The sequence below is a fragment of the Bombina bombina genome, chromosome 4 (assembly GCF_027579735.1).
Source record: "Bombina bombina isolate aBomBom1 chromosome 4, aBomBom1.pri, whole genome shotgun sequence".
Lineage (NCBI taxonomy): Eukaryota > Metazoa > Chordata > Amphibia > Anura > Bombinatoridae > Bombina > Bombina bombina.
In genome coordinates, this window is record NC_069502.1 from 1124195815 (window position 1) to 1124216045 (window position 20231).

A 20231-nucleotide genomic window follows, 5' to 3' on the forward strand; every position below is an offset into this window, starting at 1 on the left:
GGCCCCAGTTAATAACTCGGGGGTTCATCAGGTTTCAGTCGGACAACATCACGACTGTAGCTTACATCAACCATCAGGGAGGGACAAGAAGCTCCCTAGCAATGATGGAAGTATCAAAGATAATTCGCTGGGCAGAGTCTCACTCTTGCCACCTGTCAGCAATCCACATCCCGGGAGTGGAGAACTGGGAGGCGGATTTCTTGAGTCGCCAGACTCTTCATCCGGGGGAGTGGGAACTTCATCCGGAGGTCTTTGCCCAAATACTTCGACGTTGGGGCAAACCAGAGATAGATCTCATGGCGTCTCGCCAGAACGCCAAACTTCCTCGCTACGGGTCCAGATCCAGGGATCCGGGAGCAGTTCTGATAGATGCTTTGACAGCACCTTGGAACTTCAGGATGGCTTATGTGTTTCCACCCTTCCCGCTGCTTCCTCGATTGATTGCCAAAATCAAACAGGAGAGAGCATCAGTAATTCTAATAGCACCTGCTTGGCCACGCAGGACTTGGTATGCAGATCTAGTGGACATGTCATTCTGTCCGCCTTGGTCTCTACCTCTAAGACAGGACCTTCTGATACAGGGTCCATTCAAACATCAAAATCTAACTTCTCTGAAGCTGACTGCTTGGAAATTGAACGCTTGATTTTATCAAAACGTGGTTTTTCTGAGTCGGTTATTGATACCCTGATTCAGGCTAGGAAGCCTGTTACCAGAAGGATTTACCATAAAATATGGCGGAAATACCTATACTGGTGCGAATCCAAAGGTTACTCCTGGAGTAAGGTTAGGATCGCTAGGATATTGTCTTTTCTACAAGAAGGTTTAGAAAAGGGTTTATCAGCTAGTTCATTAAAGGGACAGATTTCAGCTCTGTCCATCTTGTTTCATAGACGTCTGTCAGAAAATCCAGACGTCCAGTCCTTTTGTCAGGCTTTAGCTAGGATCAAGCCTGTGTTTAAAGCTGTTGCTCCACCATGGAGTTTAAACTTAGTTCTTAACGTTTTACAGGGTGTTCCGTTTGAACCCCTTCATTCCATTGATATAAAAATGTTATCTTGGAAAGTTCTGTTTTTAATGGCTATTTCCTCGGCTCGAAGAGTCTCTGAGTTATCAGCCTTACATTGTGATTCCCCTTATCTGATTTTTCACTCAGACAAGGTAGTTCTGCGTACTAAACCTGGGTTCTTACCTAAGGTAGTCACTAACAGGAACATCAATCAAGAGATTGTTGTCCCATCCTTGTGTCCAAATCCTTCTTCAAAGAAGGAACGTCTTTTACACAATCTGGATGTAGTTCGTGCCCTCAAGTTCTACTTGCAGGCAACTAAAGATTTTCGCCAAACTTCTTCCTTGTTTGTCGTTTACTCTGGACAGAGGAGAGGTCAAAAAGCTTCTGCTACCTCTCTATCTTTTTGGCTTCGTAGCATAATACGTTTAGCCTATGAGACTGCTGGACAGCAGCCTCCTGAAAGAATTACAGCTCACTCCACTAGAGCTGTGGCTTCCACTTGGGCCTTTAAGAATGAGGCCTCTGTTGAACAGATTTGCAAGGCTGCAACTTGGTCTTCGCTTCATACTTTTTCCAAATTTTACAAATTTGACACTTTTGCTTCTTCGGAGGCTATTTTTGGGAGAAAGGTTCTTCAGGCAGTGGTTCCTTCTGTATAATGAGCCTGCCTATCCCTCCCGTCATCCGTGTACTTTTGCTTTGGTATTGGTATCCCAGAAGTAATGATGACCCGTGGACTGATCACACATAACAGAAGAAAACATAATTTATGCTTACCTGATAAATTCCTTTCTTCTGTTGTGTGATCAGTCCACGGCCCGCCCTGTTTTAAGGCAGGTAAATATCTTTTAAATTATACTCTAGTCACCACTTCACCCTTGGTTACTCCTTTCTCGTTGATTCTTGGTCGAATGACTGGGACTGACGTAGAGGGGAGGAGCTATATGCAGCTCTGCTGGGTGAATCCTCTTGCATTTCCTGTTGGGGAGGAGTTATATCCCAGAAGTAATGATGACCCGTGGACTGATCACACAACAGAAGAAAGGAATTTATCAGGTAAGCATAAATTATGTTTTTCACAGTTACCCCCTCTAATTCCAGGTTTGATTTGTTCCAGACCCCAACATTTAAACAAGGCAGTTTTGCCTGAGTGACATTGTAGAAAATGTTTAGCCACACTCGTTATTTTTTTGCCCTTTTCTGAATCTCTCTGTGCATTGCGAATGTTACTAAGATGTTCTGTCATTCTAATGTTTAGCTTACGGGTAGTCATACCTGTGTAAATCATGTCACACGAGCATGACAGGCAATAAATAACGTTCTCGCTCTGACAATTGATATGGCTTTTAATTCTCCAAGTTTTACAGAATCTATCAACCATGGTATCTTTATTCACCATGTACTGGCAGATATTACAATGCCCACAAGGTACTGATCCTTGATGAATTGGTTTCTTGTGTCTATTTCTTTCATGTAATTAACAAGAGTCCATGAGCTAGTGACGTATGGGATATACATTCCTACCAGGAGGGGCAAAGTTTCCCAAACCTTAAAATGCCTATAAATACACCCCTCACCACACCCACAAATCAGTTTTACAAACTTTGCCTCCAAGGGAGGTGGTGAAGTAAGTTTGTGCTAGATTCTACGTTGATATGTGCTCCGCAGCAAGTTGGAGCCCGGTTTTCCTCTCAGCGTGCAGTGAATGTCAGAGGGATGTGAAGAGAGTATTGCCTATTGAATGCAGTGATCTCCTTCTACGGGGTCTATTTCATAAGGTTCTCTGTTATCGGTCGTAGAGATTCATCTCTTACCTCCCTTTTCAGATCGACGATATACTCTTATATTTACCATTTCCTCTACTGATTCTCGTTTCAGTACTGGTTTGGCATTCTACAAACATGTAGATGAGTGTCCTGGGGTAAGTAAGTCTTATTTCTCCAACATAGGTGTGTCCGGTCCACGGCGTCATCCTTACTTGTGGGATATTCTCTTCCCCAACAGGAAATGGCAAAGAGCCCAGCAAAGCTGGTCACATGATCCCTCCTAGGCTCCGCCTACCCCAGTCATTCTCTTTGCCGTTGTACAGGCAACATCTCCACGGAGATGGCTTAGAGTTTTTTAGTGTTTAACTGTAGTTTTTATTATTCAATCAAGAGTTTGTTATTTTAAAATAGTGCTGGTATGTACTATTTACTCAGAAACAGAAAAGAGATGAAGATTTCTGTTTGTATGAGGAAAATGATTTTAGCACCGTAACTAAAATCCATGGCTGTTCCACACAGGACTGTTGAGAGCAATTAACTTCAGTTGGGGGAACAGTGTGCAGTCTCTTGCTGCTTGAGGTATGACACATTCTAACAAGACGATGTAATGCTGGAAGCTGTCATTTTTTCCCTATGGGATCCGGTAAGCCATGTTTATTACGATGGTAAATAAGGGCTTCACAAGGGCTTATTAAGATTGTAGACTTTTCTGGGCTAAATCGATTCAGTTTTAAAACATATTTAGCCCTGAGGAATCATTTTATCTGGGTTTATTGATATTATAATATCGGCAGGCACTGTATTAGACACCTTATTTCTCTGGGGCTTTCCCAAAGCATAAGCAGAGCCTCATTTTCGCGCCGGTGTGGCGCACTTATTTTTGAGAGGCATGGCATGCAGTCGCATGTGAGAGGAGCTCTGATACTTAGAAAAGACTTTCTGAAGGCGTCATTTGGTATCGTATTCCCCTTTGGGTTTGGTTGGGTCTCAGCAAAGCAGATACCAGGGACTGTAAAGGGGTTAAAGTGTTAAAACGGCTCCGGTTCCGTTATTTTAAGGGTTAAAGCTTCCAAATTTGGTGTGCAATACTTTTAAGGCTTTAAGACACTGTGGTGAAAATTTGGTGAATTTTGTACAATTCCTTCATGTTTTTTCGCAATTGCAGTAATAAAGTGTGTTCAGTTTAAAATTTAAAGTGACAGTAACGGTTTTATTTTAAAACGTTTTTTGTACTTTATTATCAAGTTTATGCCTGTTTAACATGTCTGAACTACCAGATAGACTGTGTTCTGAATGTGGGGAAGCCAGAATTCCTGTTCATTTAAATAAATGTGATTTATGTGATAATGACAATGATGCCCAAGATGATTCCTCAAGTGAGGGGAGTAAGCATGGTACTGCATCATTCCCTCCTTCGTCTACACGAGTTTTGCCCACTCAGGAGGCCCCTAGTACATCTAGCGCGCCAATACTCCTTACTATGCAACAATTAACGGCTGTAATGGATAATTCTGTCAAAAACATTTTAGCCAAAATGAACCCTTGTCAGCGTAAGCGTGGCTGCTCTGTTTTAGTTACTGAAGAGCATGACGACGCTGATATTAATATCTCTGAAGGGCCCCTAACCCAATCTGAGGGGGCCAGGGAGGTTTTGTCTGAGGGAGAAATTACTGATTCAGGGAACATTTCTCAACAGGCTGAACCTGATGTAATTGCATTTAAATTTAAGTTGGAACATCTCCGCATTCTGCTTAAGGAGGTATTATCCACTCTGGATGATTGTGAAAAGTTGGTCATACCAGAGAAACTATGTAAAATGGACAAGTTCCTAGAGGTGCCGGAGCTCCCAGAAGCTTTTCCTATACCCAAGCGGGTGGCGGACATTGTTAATAAAGAATGGGAAAGGCCCGGTATTCCTTTCGTCCCTCCCCCCATATTTAAAAAATTGTTTCCTATGGTCGACCCCAGAAAGGACTTATGGCAGACAGTCCCCAAGGTCGAGGGAGCGGTTTCTACTTTAAACAAACGCACCACTATACCCATAGAGGATAGTTGTGCTTTCAAAGATCCTATGGATAAAAAATTAGAAGGTTTGCTTAAAAAGATGTTTGTTCAGCAGGGTTACCTTCTACAACCAATTTCATGCATTGTCCCTGTCACTACAGCCGCATGTTTCTGGTTTGATGAACTGATAAAGGCACTCGATAGTGATTCTCCTCCTTATGAGGAGATTATGGACAGAATCAATGCTCTCAAATTGGCTAATTCTTTCACCCTAGACGCCACTTTGCAATTGGCTAGGTTAGCGGCTAAGAATTCTGGGTTTGCTATTGTGGCGCGCAGAGCGCTTTGGTTGAAATCTTGGTCGGCTGACGCGTCTTCCAAGAACAAGCTACTAAACATTCCTTTCAAGGGGAAAACGCTGTTTGGCCCTGACTTGAAAGAGATTATCTCGGATATCACTGGGGGTAAGGGCCACGCCCTTCCTCAGGATCGGCCTTTCAAGGCGAAAAATAGACCTAATTTTCGTCCCTTTCGTAAAAACGGACCAGCCCAAAGTGCTACGTCCTCTAAGCAAGAGGGTAATACTTCTCAAGCCAAGCCAGCTTGGAGACCAATGCAAGGCTGGAACAAGGGAAAGCAGGCCAAGAAGCCTGCCACTGCTACCAAGACAGCATGAAATATTGGCCCCCGATCCGGGACCGGATCTGGTGGGGGGCAGACTCTCTCTCTTCGCTCAGGCTTGGGCAAGAGATGTTCTGGAACCTTGGGCGCTAGAAATAGTCTCCCAGGGTTATCTTCTGGAATTCAAGGGACTTCCCCCAAGGGGGAGGTTCCACAGGTCTCAGTTGTCTTCAGACCACATAAAAAAACTTCTAGACTCTTGTCGGATACTTCATTCCGTTCCTCTTCCTTCCATAGCTCAGTGCATGGAAGTGATCGGGTTGATGGTAGCGGCGATGGACATAGTTCCTTTTGCGCGCATTCATCTAAGACCATTACAACTGTGCATGCTCAGTCAGTGGAATGGGGACTATACAGACTTGTCTCCGAAGATACAAGTAAATCAGAGGACCAGAGACTCACTCCGTTGGTGGCTGTCCCTGGACAACCTGTCTCAAGGGATGACGTTCCGCAGACCAGAGTGGGTCATTGTCACGACCGACGCCAGTCTGATGGGCTGGGGCGCGGTCTGGGGATCCCTGAAAGCTCAGGGTCTTTGGTCTCGGGAAGAATCTCTTCTACCGATAAATATTCTGGAACTGAGAGCGATATTCAATGCTCTCAAGGCCTGGCCTCGGCTAGCGAGGACCAAGTTCATACGGTTTCAATCAGACAACATGACAACTGTTGCGTACATCAACCATCAGGGGGGAACAAGGAGTTCCCTAGCGATGGAAGAAGTGACCAAAATCATTCTATGGGCGGAGTCTCACTCCTGCCACCTGTCTGCTATCCACATCCCAGGAGTGGAAAATTGGGAAGCGGATTTTCTGAGTCGTCAGACATTGCATCCGGGGGAGTGGGAACTCCATCCGGAAATCTTTGCCCAAGTCACTCACCTGTGGGGCATTCCAGACATGGATCTGATGGCCTCTCGTCAGAACTTCAAAGTTCCTTGCTACGGGGCCAGATCCAGGGATCCCAAGGCGGCTCTAGTGGATGCACTAGTAGCACCTTGGACCTTCAAACTAGCTTATGTGTTCCCGCCATTTCCTCTCATCCCCAGGCTGGTAGCCAGGATCAATCAGGAGAGGGCGTCGGTGATCTTGATAGCTCCTGCGTGGCCACGCAGGACTTGGTATGCAGATCTGGTGAATATGTCATCGGCTCCACCTTGGAAGCTACCTTTGAGACGAGACCTTCTTGTTCAGGGTCCGTTCGAACATCCGAATCTGGTTTCACTCCAGCTGACTGCTTGGAGATTGAACGCTTGATTTTATCGAAGCGAGGATTCTCAGATTCTGTTATCGATACTCTTGTTCAGGCCAGAAAGCCCGTAACTAGAAAGATTTACCACAAAATTTGGAAAAAATATATCTGTTGGTGTGAATCTAAAGGATTCCCTTGGGACAAGGTTAAGATTCCTAGGATTCTATCCTTCCTTCAAGAAGGATTGGAAAAAGGATTAGCTGCTAGTTCCCTGAAGGGACAGATTTCTGCCTTGTCGGTATTACTTCACAAAAAGCTGGCAGCTGTGCCAGATGTTCAAGCCTTTGTTCAGGCTCTGGTTAGAATCAAGCCTGTTTACAAACCTTTGACTCCTCCTTGGAGTCTCAATTTAGTTCTTTCAGTTCTTCAGGGGGTTCCGTTTGAACCCTTACATTCCGTTGATATTAAGTTATTATCTTGGAAAGTTTTGTTTTTAGTTGCGATTTCTTCTGCTAGAAGAGTCTCAGAATTATCTGCTCTGCAGTGTTCTCCTCCTTATCTGGTGTTCCATGCAGATAAGGTGGTTTTACGTACTAAACCTGGTTTTCTTCCAAAAGTTGTTTCTAACAAAAACATTAACCAGGAGATTATCGTACCTTCTCTGTGTCCAAAACCAGTTTCAAAGAAGGAACGTTTGTTGCACAATTTGGATGTTGTTCGCGCTCTAAAATTCTATTTAGATGCTACAAAGGATTTTAGACAAACATCTTCCTTGTTTGTTGTTTATTCAGGTAAAAGGAGAGGTCAAAAAGCAACTTCTACCTCTCTCTCTTTTTGGATTAAAAGCATCATCAGATTGGCTTACGAGACTGCCGGACGGCAGCCTCCCGAAAGAATCACAGCTCATTCCACTAGGGCTGTGGCTTCCACATGGGCCTTCAAGAACGAGGCTTCTGTTGATCAGATATGTAGGGCAGCGACTTGGTCTTCACTGCACACTTTTACCAAATTTTACAAGTTTGATACTTTTGCTTCTTCTGAGGCTATTTTTGGGAGAAAGGTTTTGCAAGCCGTGGTGCCTTCCATTTAGGTGACCTGATTTGCTCCCTCCCTTCATCCGTGTCCTAAAGCTTTGGTATTGGTTCCCACAAGTAAGGATGACGCCGTGGACCGGACACACCTATGTTGGAGAAAACAGAATTTATGTTTACCTTATAAATTTCTTTCTCCAAGGGTGTGTCCGGTCCACGGCCCGCCCTGGTTTTTTAATCAGGTCTGATAATTTATTTTCTTTAACTACAGTCACCACGGTACCATATGGTTTCTCCTATGCAAATATTCCTCCTTAACGTCGGTCGAATGACTGGGGTAGGCGGAGCCTAGGAGGGATCATGTGACCAGCTTTGCTGGGCTCTTTGCCATTTCCTGTTGGGGAAGAGAATATCCCACAAGTAAGGATGACGCCGTGGACCGGACACACCGTTGGAGAAAGAAATTTATCAGGTAAACATAAATTCTGTTTTTCTGTGACACTCTAAGCTATGGTTGGGCACTTTATTTATAAAGTTCTAAATATATGTATTCAAACATTTATTTGCCTTGACTCAGAATGTTCAACTTTCCTTATTTCCAGACAGTCAGTTTCATATTTGGGATTATGCTTTAAATTATCATATTTTTTCTTACCTCAAAAATTTGACTTTTTTCCCTGTGGGCTGTTAGGCTCGCGGGGGCTGAAAATGCTTCATTTTATTGCGTCATTCTTGGCGCGGACTTTTTTGGCGCAAAAATTCTTTTCCGTTTCCGGCGTCATACGTGTCGCCGGAAGTTGCGTCATTTTTGACGTTATTTTGCGCCAAAAATGTCGGCGTTCCGGATGTGGCGTCATTTTTGGCGCCAAAAGCATTTAGGCGCCAAATAATGTGGGCGTCTTATTTGGCGCCAAAAAATATGGGCGTCGCTTTTGTCTCCACATTATTTCAGTCTCATTTTTCATTTGCTTCTGGTTGCTAGAAGCTTGATGTTTGGCATTTTTTTCCCATTCCTGAAACTGTCTTATAAGGAATTTGATCTATTTTGCTTTATATGTTGTTTTTTCTCTTACATATTGCAAGATGTCTCACGTTGCATCTGAGCCAGAAGATACTACAGGAAAACCACTGCCTGCTGGATCTACCAAAGCTAAGTGTATCTGCTGTAAACTTTTGGTAGCTATTCCTCCAGCTGTTGTTTGTAATAATTGTCATGACAAACTTGTTAAAGCAGATAATATTTCCTTTAGTGATGTACCATTGCCTGTTGCAGTTCCCTCAACATCTAAGGTGCAGAATGTTCCTGATAATATAAGAGATTTTGTTTCTGAATCCATAAAGAAGGCTTTGTCTGTTATTTCTCCTTCTAGTAAACGTAAAAAGTCTTTTAAATCTTCTCTCTCTACAGATGAATTTTTAAATGAACACCATCATTCTGATTCTTTGGACTCTTCTGGTTCAGAGGATTCTATCTCAGAGATTGATGCTGATAAATCTTCATATTTATTTAAGATGGAATTTATTCGCTCTTTACTTAAAGAAGTACTAATTGCTTTAGAAATAGAGGATTCTAGTCCTCTTGATACTAATTCTATACGTTTGGATAAGGTTTTTAAAGCTCCTGCGGTTATTCCAGAAGTCTTTCCTGTTCCTAATGCTATTTCTGCAGTAATTTCTAAGGAATGGGATAAATTGGGTAATTCATTGACTCCTTCTAAACGTTTTAAGCAATTATATCCTGTTCCGCCTGACAGGTTAGAATTTTGGGACAAAATCCCTAAAGTTGATGGGGCTATTTCTACCCTTGCTAAACGTACTACCATTCCTACGTCAGATGGTACCTCGTTTAAGGATCCTTTAGATAGAAAAATTGAATCTTTTCTAAGAAAAGCTTATCTATGTTCAGGTAATCTTCTTAGACCTGCTATATCATTGGCTGATGTTGCTGCAGCTTCAACTTTTTGGTTGGAAACTCTAGCGCAACAAGTAACAAATCGTGATTCTCATGATATTATTATTCTTCTCCAGCATGCTAATAATTTCATCTGTGATGCCATTTTTGATATTATTAGAGTTGATGTTAGGTTTATGTCTCTGGCTATCTTAGCCAGAAGAGCTTTATGGCTTAAGACCTGGAATGCTGATATGGCTTCTAAATCAACTCTACTTTCCATTTCTTTCCAGGGAAACAAATTATTTGGTTCTCAGTTGGATTCTATTATTTCAACTGTTACTGGTGGGAAAGGAACTTTTTTACCACAGGATAAAAAGTCTAAAGGTAAAAACAGGGCTAACAATCATTTTCGTTCCTTTCGTTTCAACAAAGAACAAAAGCCTGATCCTTCGTCCTCAGGAGCAGTTTCAGTTTGGAAACCATCTCCAGTCTGGAATAAATCCAAGCCTGCTAGAAAGGCAAAGCCTGCTTCTAAGTTCACATGAAGGTACGGCCCTCATTCCAGTTCAGCTGGTAGGGGGCAGGTTACGTTTTTTCAAAGAAATTTGGATCAATTCTGTTCACAATCTTTGGATTCAGAACATTGTTTCAGAAGGGTACAGAATTGGTTTCAAGATGAGACCTCCTGCAAAGAGATTTTTTCTTTCCCATGTCCCAGTAAATCCAGTGAAAGCTCAAGCATTTCTGAATTGTGTTTCAGATCTAGAGTTGGCTGGAGTAATTATGCCAGTTCCAGTTCCGGAACAGGGGATGGGGTTTTATTCAAATCTCTTCATTGTACCAAAGAAGGAGAATTCCTTCAGACCAGTTCTGGATCTAAAATTATTGAATCGTTATGTAAGGATACCAACGTTCAAGATGGTAACTGTAAGGACTATATTGCCTTTTGTTCAGCAAGGGAATTATATGTCCACAATAGATTTACAGGATGCATATCTGCATATTCCGATTCATCCAGATCATTATCAGTTCCTGAGATTCTCTTTTCTAGACAAGCATTACCAATTTGTGGCTCTACCGTTTGGCCTTGCTACAGCTCCAAGAATTTTCACAAAGATTCTCGGTGCCCTTCTGTCTGTAATCAGAGAACAGGGTATTGTGGTATTTCCTTATTTGGACGATATCTTGGTACTTGCTCAGTCTTTACATTTAGCAGAGTCTCATACGAATCGACTTGTGTTGTTTCTTCAAGATCATGGTTGGAGGATCAATTTACCAAAAAGTTCTTTGATTCCTCAAACAAGGGTAACCTTTCTGGGTTTCCAGATAGATTCAGTGTCCATGACTCTGTCTTTAACAGACAAGAGACGTCTAAAATTGATTACAGCCTGTCGAAACCTTCAGTCTCAATCATTCCCTTCGGTAGCCTTATGCATGGAAATTCTAGGTCTTATGACTGCTGCATCGGACGCGATCCCCTTTGCTCGTTTTCACATGCGACCACTTCAGCTCTGTATGCTGAACCAATGGTGCAGGGATTACACGAAGATATATCAATTAATATCTTTAAAACCGATTGTTCGGCACTCTCTAACGTGGTGGACAGATCACCTTCGTTTAATTCAGGGGGCTTCTTTTGTTCTTCTGACCTGGACTGTAATTTCAACAGATGCAAGTCTCACAGGTTGGGGAGCTGTGTGGGGATCTCTGACGGCACAAGGAGTTTGGGAATCTCAGGAGGTGAGATTACCGATCAATATCTTGGAACTCCGTGCAGTTTTCAGAGCTCTTCAGTTTTGGCCTCTTCTGAAGAGAGAATCGTTCATTTGTTTTCAGACAGACAATGTCACAACTGTGGCATACATCAATCATCAAGGAGGGACTCACAGTCCTCTGGCTATGAAAGAAGTATCTCGAATTTTGGTTTGGGCGGAATCCAGCTCCTGTCTAATCTCTGCGGTTCATATCCCAGGTGTAGACAATTGGGAAGCGGATTATCTCAGTCGCCAAACGTTGCATCCGGGCGAATGGTCTCTTCACCCAGAGGTATTTCTTCAGATTGTTCAAATGTGGGGGCTCCCAGAGATAGATCTGATGGCCTCTCATCTAAACAAGAAACTTCCCAGGTATCTGTCCAGATCCCGGGATCCTCAGGCGGAGGCAGTGGATGCATTATCACTTCCTTGGAAGTATCATCCTGCCTATATCTTTCCGCCTCTAGTTCTTCTTCCAAAAGTAATCTCCAAGATTCTGAGGGAATGCTCGTTTGTTCTGCTAATAGCTCCGGCATGGCCTCACAGGTTTTGGTATGCGGATCTTGTACGGATGGCATCTTGCCAACCATGGACTCTTCCGTTAAGACCAGACCTTCTGTCACAAGGTCCTTTTTTCCATCCGGATCTGAAATCCTTAAATTTAAAGGTATGGAGATTGAACGCTTGATTCTTGGTCATAGAGGTTTCTCTGACTCTGTGATTAATACTATGTTACAGGCTCGTAAATCTGTATCTCGAGAGATATATTATAGAGTCTGGAAGACTTATATTTCTTGGTGTCTTTCTCATCATTTTTCTTGGCATTCTTTTAGAATACCAAGAATTTTACAGTTTCTTCAGGATGGTTTAGATAAGGGTTTGTCCGCAAGTTCTTTGAAAGGACAAATCTCCGCTCTTTCTGTTCTTTTTCACAGAAAGATTGCTATTCTTCCTGATATTCATTGTTTTGTACAAGCTTTGGTTCGTATAAAACCTGTCATTAAGTCAATTTCTCCTCCTTGGAGTTTGAATTTGGTTCTGGGAGCTCTTCAAGCTCCTCCGTTTGAACCTATGCATTCATTGGACATTAAATTACTTTCTTGGAAAGTTTTGTTCCTTTTGGCCATCTCTTCTGCTAGAAGAGTTTCTGAATTATCTGCTCTTTCGTGTGAGTCTCCTTTTCTGATTTTTCATCAGGATAAGGCGGTGTTGCGAACTTCTTTTGAATTTTTACCTAAAGTTGTGAATTCCAACAACATTAGTAGAGAAATTGTGGTTCCTTCATTATGTCCTAATCCTAAGAATTCTAAGGAGAAATCATTGCATTCTTTGGATGTTGTTAGAGCTTTGAAATATTATGTTGAAGTTACGAAATCTTTCCGTAAGACTTCTAGTCTATTTGTTATCTTTTCCGGTTCTAGGAAAGGCCAGAAAGCTTCTGCCATTTCTTTGGCATCTTGGTTGAAATCTTTAATTCATCTTGCCTATGTTGAGTCGGGTAAAATTCCGCCTCAGAGAATTACAGCTCATTCTACTAGGTCAGTATCTACTTCCTGGGCGTTTAGGAATGAAGCTTCGGTTGACCAGATCTGCAAAGCAGCAACTTGGTCCTCTTTGCATACTTTTACTAAATTCTACCATTTTGATGTATTTTCTTCTTCTGAAGCAGTTTTTGGTAGAAAAGTTCTTCAGGCAGCGGTTTCAGTTTGAATCTTCTGCTTATGTTTTTTGTTAAACTTTATTTTGGGTGTGGATTATTTTCAGCAGGAATTGGCTGTCTTTATTTTATCCCTCCCTCTCTAGTGACTCTTGTGTGGAAAGATCCACATCTTGGGTAGTCATTATCCCATACGTCACTAGCTCATGGACTCTTGTTAATTACATGAAAGAAAACATAATTTATGTAAGAACTTACCTGATAAATTCATTTCTTTCATATTAACAAGAGTCCATGAGGCCCACCCTTTTTTGTGGTGGTTATGATTTTTTTGTATAAAGCACAATTATTCCAATTCCTTATTTTATATGCTTCGCACTTTTTTTCTTATCACCCCACTTCTTGGCTATTCGTTAAACTGATTTGTGGGTGTGGTGAGGGGTGTATTTATAGGCATTTTAAGGTTTGGGAAACTTTGCCCCTCCTGGTAGGAATGTATATCCCATACGTCACTAGCTCATGGACTCTTGTTAATATGAAAGAAATGAATTTATCAGGTAAGTTCTTACATAAATTATGTTTTCTATTGAAGCGACTATTTGTGAGATGGTCATTTAGATTGTTCGCACGTCTGAAAGTAAAAGACGGATTAGTTGGTAATACCATATTCAATTTATCATCACTTTTTAGAATGTGCCAGTGTTTTTTGATAATGTTAGATACTTCATCACTTTGGCTGTTATAGGTCGATATAAACCTTATTGTATTTGTGTCAGATGATGTGGTATTGTTTGGTCTAAGCAGGTCTGACCTATCTTTTGATAGTGCTTTACGATAGGCCCTTGCTAGTGACTTTTTGGTGTACCCTCGTTCCAAACGTCTTTTTCTTAGTTCACCTGCTGCTTGCTTGAAAGCATTGATGCTAGAACTGTTCCTTCTAAGTCTTAAATATTCGCCGTATGGGAGGCTACGAATTGTAGAAGGGTGATGATGGCTGCTGGCATGTAGTATGTTGTTGGTCGCAGTGGGTTTTCTGTAAGATTCTGTTTCTAGTTTGTTGTTATGTTTTACAATAGTCAAATCTAGAAATTCAACCTTTTTCCATACTAGTGTTGTATGTCAGATAAAGGCCAAAGGGGTTGATGTTTAGACATTCTATGAATGTTTGTAAAGTCTCAATTGAGCCCTCCCAAATCATAAAGATGTCATCTATGTACCTGGACCAGTGGGAGATGTAGCGGGTATATTGGTTCATGTTCTCATTGAACACTATCATCTCTTCCCACCAGCCCAGGTACAAGTTGGCATAAGTGGGTGCACACGAGGTACCCATGGCGGTGCCACATATTTGTAAGAAGAATTTTTCATCAAAGACGAAATAATTGTGTTTAAGAACAAATTTTAACAGCCTGATGATGAAATCTTTGGTATTCACTTCTATGTCCTGATCTTTATTTAAGAAATGGGCAACCGATTTGATACCCCATTCAGGACTTATACTGGTATACATATACTGCTGCCATATAGTGCTCTAGACACGTGCACAATCAGGAGCTTTCATCCCACTTTTTCAACAAGGATAACAGGAAAACAAAGACAATTTGATAACAGAAGTAAATTGGAAAGTTGTTTAAACTTGTATGTTCTATCTGAATCATGAAAGAAAATATTTGGGTTTTATGTCCCTTTAAGGGAAATATTTTATTTGGTCCAGGCTTGGACTCAATTATCTCAACTGTTACAGGGGCAAGGATGCCTTCCTACCGCAAGATAAAAAGAACATGTCAAAGGGACAAGTGTGTAATTTTTGTTCCTTTCGTTCTGATAAATCCAAACATCAGCAACCCTCCGCTCGAGCCCGAGCACTTGAAAGCCGGCTCAGACCTGGAATAAATCCAAGCAGAGCAAGAAGCCCGCCAAGACTAAATCAGCATGAAGGGGCGGCCCCCGATCTGGCACTGGATCATGTAGGGGGCAGACTGTCACTCTTTTCAGATGCTTGGCTCAGGGACGTCATAGCTCAGGATAAAAGATAGGTTTCAAGTCTCATCCACCCAAGGGCAGATTTCTCCTCTCAAGCCTGTCTTCCAGACCAGAAAAGAGGGAAGCCTTTCTGAGGTGCATGCAGAATCTGTCCTCGTTAGGGGTCATTGTCCCGGTACCTATAGCAGAAAGAGGTTTGGGATACTATTCAAACCTTTTTGTGGTCCCAAAGAAGGAGGGAATTATCTGCCCGATTCTGGACCTAAAGTGCTTAAACACATTTTTAAATTGTTCAAGATGGAGATAAGGTCCATCCTTCCCTTAGTTCAGGAAGGGCAGTTCATGACCACTATAGATCTGAAGGATGCTTATCTTCATGTTCCAATCCACAAGGATCACTTCCAGTTCCTAAGGTTTGCGTTCCTGGACCAGCACTTCCAGTTCATTGCACTTTTGTTTGGTCTACCTACTGCTCCATGGATTTTTACAAAGATTTTAGGGGCTATTCTAGTCGTTGCCAGAACTTGGGGTATAGCAGTAGCGCCCTACTTGGACGATATTCTGGTACAAGCACAATCTTTTCGTCTGGCGGAGGTCCATTCGGAATCTCTTCTCTCTCTTCTTCGATCTCATGGGTGGAAGATAAACCTAGAAAAGAGTTCTCTTATTCCAAGCACCAGGGTGGAATTCCTGGGTGCTATAATAGACTCCATATCCATAAGGATTTATCTAACAGACCAGAGACGTTGCAAGCTAGATTCGGCATGTCTTGCCCTCCGGGCCTCCTTAAGGCCCTCTGTGGCTCAGTGTATGGAGGCGATTGGTCTCATGGTGTCCAGCATGGACATCATTCCCTTTGCCAGGTTCCTTCTCAGACCGTTGCAACTGTGCATGCTGAGGCAGTGGAATGGCGATCATTCGGATCTGTCTCAACAGATTTCTCTGGACACCCGGTCAAGAGAATCGCTCTCTTGGTGGTTCTGTCCAAATCATCTGTCCCGAGGGACATCCTGGGAGATTGTGACTACAGATGCAAGTCTATCAGGATGGGGAGCTGTTTGGGGTGCCAAGAATGCACAGGACCCATGGACTCAGGAGGAATGCTCCCTCTCGATCAACATTCTGAAGCTTCGGGCAATCTTCAATACTCTGAAGGCTTGGCCCCTTCTGGGTTTGTCCCAGTTTATCAGATTCCAATCAGACAATATAACCTCAGTGGCTTACATCAACCACCGGGGGGAGGGAACGAGAAGCTCCCTAGCAATGAGGGAAGTATCTCGGATTGTGGAGGGGGCAGAGGCCCACAGTTGTTAACTGTCAGCGATCCACATTCCGGGTGTGGACAACTGGGAAGTGGATTTTCTCAGCAGACAATCCTTTCATCCGGGAGAATGGTCTCTTCATCCCGAAGTGTTTGCGGAGATATGCAACAGGTGGGGGACACCGGAGATAGATCTCATGGTGTCCCTTCTTAATACCAAGCTACCCAGATATAGGTCGAGGTCCAGGGATCCTCAGGCGGAGCTAATAGATGCATTAGCAGTGCCTTGTAGGTTCAGTCTAATTTACCTTTTCCCGCCGTTACCACTCCTTCCTCGTGTAGTGGCTCGCATCAAGCAGAAGCGGGCATCAGTGATACTAATTACTCCATGGCCGCGAAGGATGTGGTTCGTGGGATCTTGTTGGGATGTCATCATCTCTTCTTCGTAGAAGTTAACTTGTTGCAGGGATCTGCTGGAACAAGGTCCTTTTGTTCATCAAAATCTAGATTCTCTGAGGCTGACTGCGTGGAGATTGAACTCTTAGTTCTAGCCAAGAGGTTTTTCTGAGAGAGTTATTGATACTCTTATTCAAGCTTGTAATACGGTTACTCATCGCATCTGTCATAAGGTGTGGAGAACCTACTTATTCTTGTGTGATGAGCGTGGATTTTTATGGCATAATGTTAAGGTTGCCAGGATCCTGTCGTTTCTCCAGGATGGTCTGGAGAAGGGCCTTTCTTCGAGTTCCCTGAGGGGACAGATTTCGGCCCTGTCTGTTTACTGCACAAGAGGCCCTCGGAGCTTCCAGATGGTACAGTCCTTTGTTAAGTCTCTGATTAGGATCAGACCTGTGTTTAAAGTTTTGCAACGGGCTACGTTTGAGCCTATGCATGAAATTAACATTAAATTGTTGTCCTGGAAGGTTCTTTTTCTACTGGCTATTGCTTCTGCGTGCAGAGTATCTGAGATTGCTGCCTTGCAATGTGAGCCTCCTTATCTGGTGTTCCATTCTGATAATGCAGTCCTACGTACTAAGTTAAGTTTTCTTCCTAAGGTCGTGTCAGGCCGCAACATCAATCAAGAGATTGTGGTTCCTTCCTTGTGTCCCAATCCTTCTTCTTCAAAAGAACGTCTGCTTCATAATTTGGATGTGGTTCGCGCCTTGAAGTTCTATCTTCAGGCTACTAAAGATTTTAGACAAACTTCTTCCTTATTTGTTGTGTATTCCGGGAAGCGTAAGGGTCAGAAGGTCTCTTCGACTTAATTATCTTTTTAGTTAAGGAGTGTTATCCCGCTTAGCTTATGAGACAGCGGGACATAAAACATCTCACAGGATTACGGCTAGAGCAGTGGCGTCCTCTTGGGCCTTTAAGAACGAGGCCTCTATGGATTAGATTTGTAAGGCTACCTGGTCCTCCTTACATACTTTTTCTAAATTTTACAAGTTTGATGGTTTTGCTTCAGCTGAAGCAGCTTTCGGTAGAAAGGTTTTGCAGACTGTGGTGCCCTCAGATCAGGGTTCACCTCTCTTTTTGTCCCTCCCATTATCATTCAGTGTCCTCTAGAGCTTGGGTATAAGTTTCCCAACAGTAAGGAATGATGCAGTGGACTCTCCTTATATTAAGAAGGAAAACATAAATTATGCTTACCAGATAATTTAATTTCCTTTTGTATAACGAGAGTCCACGGCCCCGTCTGTGTTCTCCGCTGGGCCGCCCGCTAAATTATATTTTTCTTCTGCACCATTTATACCCTGATATTTCTCATACTGTTCCTTGTTTCCTCGGCAGAATGACTGGGGGATGGGGGAAGTGGGAGAGGTATTTTAAGCCTTTGGCTGGGGTGTCTTTGCTTCCTCCTGGTGGTCAGGTTCAGTATTCCCCAACAGAAAGGAATGATGCTGTGGACTCTCCTTATACAGAAGGAAATTAAATTATCTTGTATTTTTTTTCTTTTTCTTCTCAGTAAGAACAGAGTTGCGTAGCATAAACCGTAATAAAGTAACACTATATTAAAATAGCAGGGGGATTAAAGACTTTAGTGATCTGACTTAATCTCTTTTTATTCCTGTAGGTTAACTGCAATGGCTTTACAATTGAAGATGAAGAGCTTTCTCACTTAGGATCAGCTATTTTTCCAGAGTATGTTTTTGTTATTTATTTTGCAATGTTTTGTCTTTAAACTGAAGTGCATACAACAGATGGGGTGTATTGAATGAACATAAAATGTACACTGCTTTTTAGCACTTTTTAATTCTTCTTTTCTGGGACTAAGCATTGGTATAATAAGATTTACTGTACATGTAAAGGATTCTGATCTCTAACTGGCGTTCACTTGTTTGATAATCCCAAAAGCATGATATGTTTATAAAACTTGGACGTCGGGATTCATCAGTCTCGAACCTGCCATTAGCCTCACTAAGTGCTTCAGTATCAGGCTATATCTATTTAATGTATTAGCATGATTCCTGCATAGTAAAAGATTTCCTGACTTGGCAATGCGTATTTAGCTTTTTACGGATGACGACCCTTTGAACAGCTACTCTACTTGGAAATGATAGTTCTAGTTGTACCCAATAATATTTGCTTTTTACTTGATTAGTCTGAAACTATTTCACTTTAATAACTCAAATGTATGTTTCCCTAGTCTTAGTGACATTGTAGTGTAATAATAAGTGTTTTAATCTGTTAGAGCATTTTATTAACATTTCTCTCTGTTCTGTTAAACCTGTGTAAAGGGTACATATTTTAAGGGGAAACATAATGGAAAGTGTAATGTAAAAAAATAGGTTTCTTCTTAATATGTTTCGATTTACTTGTTATACCAGCTGCAGAGTTTAAAATGTATGGGAAATGGTTCATTTAGGTTTATTTTGCATATGAAATACACAACCCAATACAGTGGGCTGATATTGTAGGGAGAGAATACCTAATTATGTTATCTTTCTAACTATTCACACAAAGTCCTCCTTTTCTTCATCACTGTTTGCTCAAAGGCCAATACTTTAGAGAGAAAATTGGAAAATTAACTTTGTAGTATCTTTCTGTCCCAGTCCTCCCGCTCTGAGAACAATACTTTTATCTAAACCTTCTTGTTTCCATGTATGTATATTTATTTTTTTGGAACCGGGACAGTCTACTTGAAAATGTTTGTTTAAAAAGATGGATAAACCCCAGTTTTCCATAACCAACACTGTTATATTAAAGGGATAGTCTACACTAAAATTGTTATTGTTTAAAACGATTGATAAACAGGGATAGGCGCAGACAAAGGCTGTGGCGGACATTTTCCAAAGTACAGACCTTAGTGAAGGACACCAAGGTACATATGAAATTAAAAACATTATTTTATAGTGCTTGGTGTTATTATACTGATACAGATACCACTGATCCTATAACCCAGTGATTTGCAACCTTTTTTTTGCCGTGGCACACTTTTTTACATTAAAAAATCCTGTCTCACACCACCATCCCAAAATTTTACAAAATCACACATTGTAGCCTAATACAGGATATATACTATATATGATTGTCTGTGAATAAATGTCAATGTCATAGTTGTAAATGATGCCTCATGAGCCTGTCACATACCTCCCAATATTTCAAAATTTGAAAGAGGGACACCCCCGCACTGTTGTCAGTCTGCCGCGGCACACCTGAGGATCTCTCACGGCACACTGGTTGAAAAACACTGCTATAACCAGCCCTTCTCTGGCTATACCCATGTGCCAGTGTCCTTACTGTGTCATTATATAGTGCTGGGTGTTATACTGATGCAGATACTACTGACCCTATAACCAGCCCTCCTCTGGCTATACCCATGTGCCAGTGTCCTTACTGTGTCATTATATAGTGCTGGGTGTTATACTGATGCAGATACCACTGATCCTATTACCAGCCCTCCTCTGGCTATACCCATGTGCCAGTGTCACTATTGTGTCATTATATAGTGCTGGGTGTTATTATACTGATGCAGATACTACTGACCCTATAACCAGCCCT

General features: G+C 42.1%; 1 protein-coding gene across 1 annotated transcript in view; it reads left to right on the forward strand.

Moving 5' to 3' along the window:
• SMYD2 (SET and MYND domain containing 2) overlaps positions 1-20231 on the forward strand; it is a 275842-nt gene that overhangs the window by 125104 nt on the left and 130507 nt on the right. Inside the window, exon 6 of the mRNA XM_053712488.1 lies at positions 18304-18371. Within this exon, the coding sequence (XP_053568463.1) occupies positions 18304-18371 (68 nt within the window). The remainder of the gene's footprint in view (positions 1-18303; positions 18372-20231) is intronic.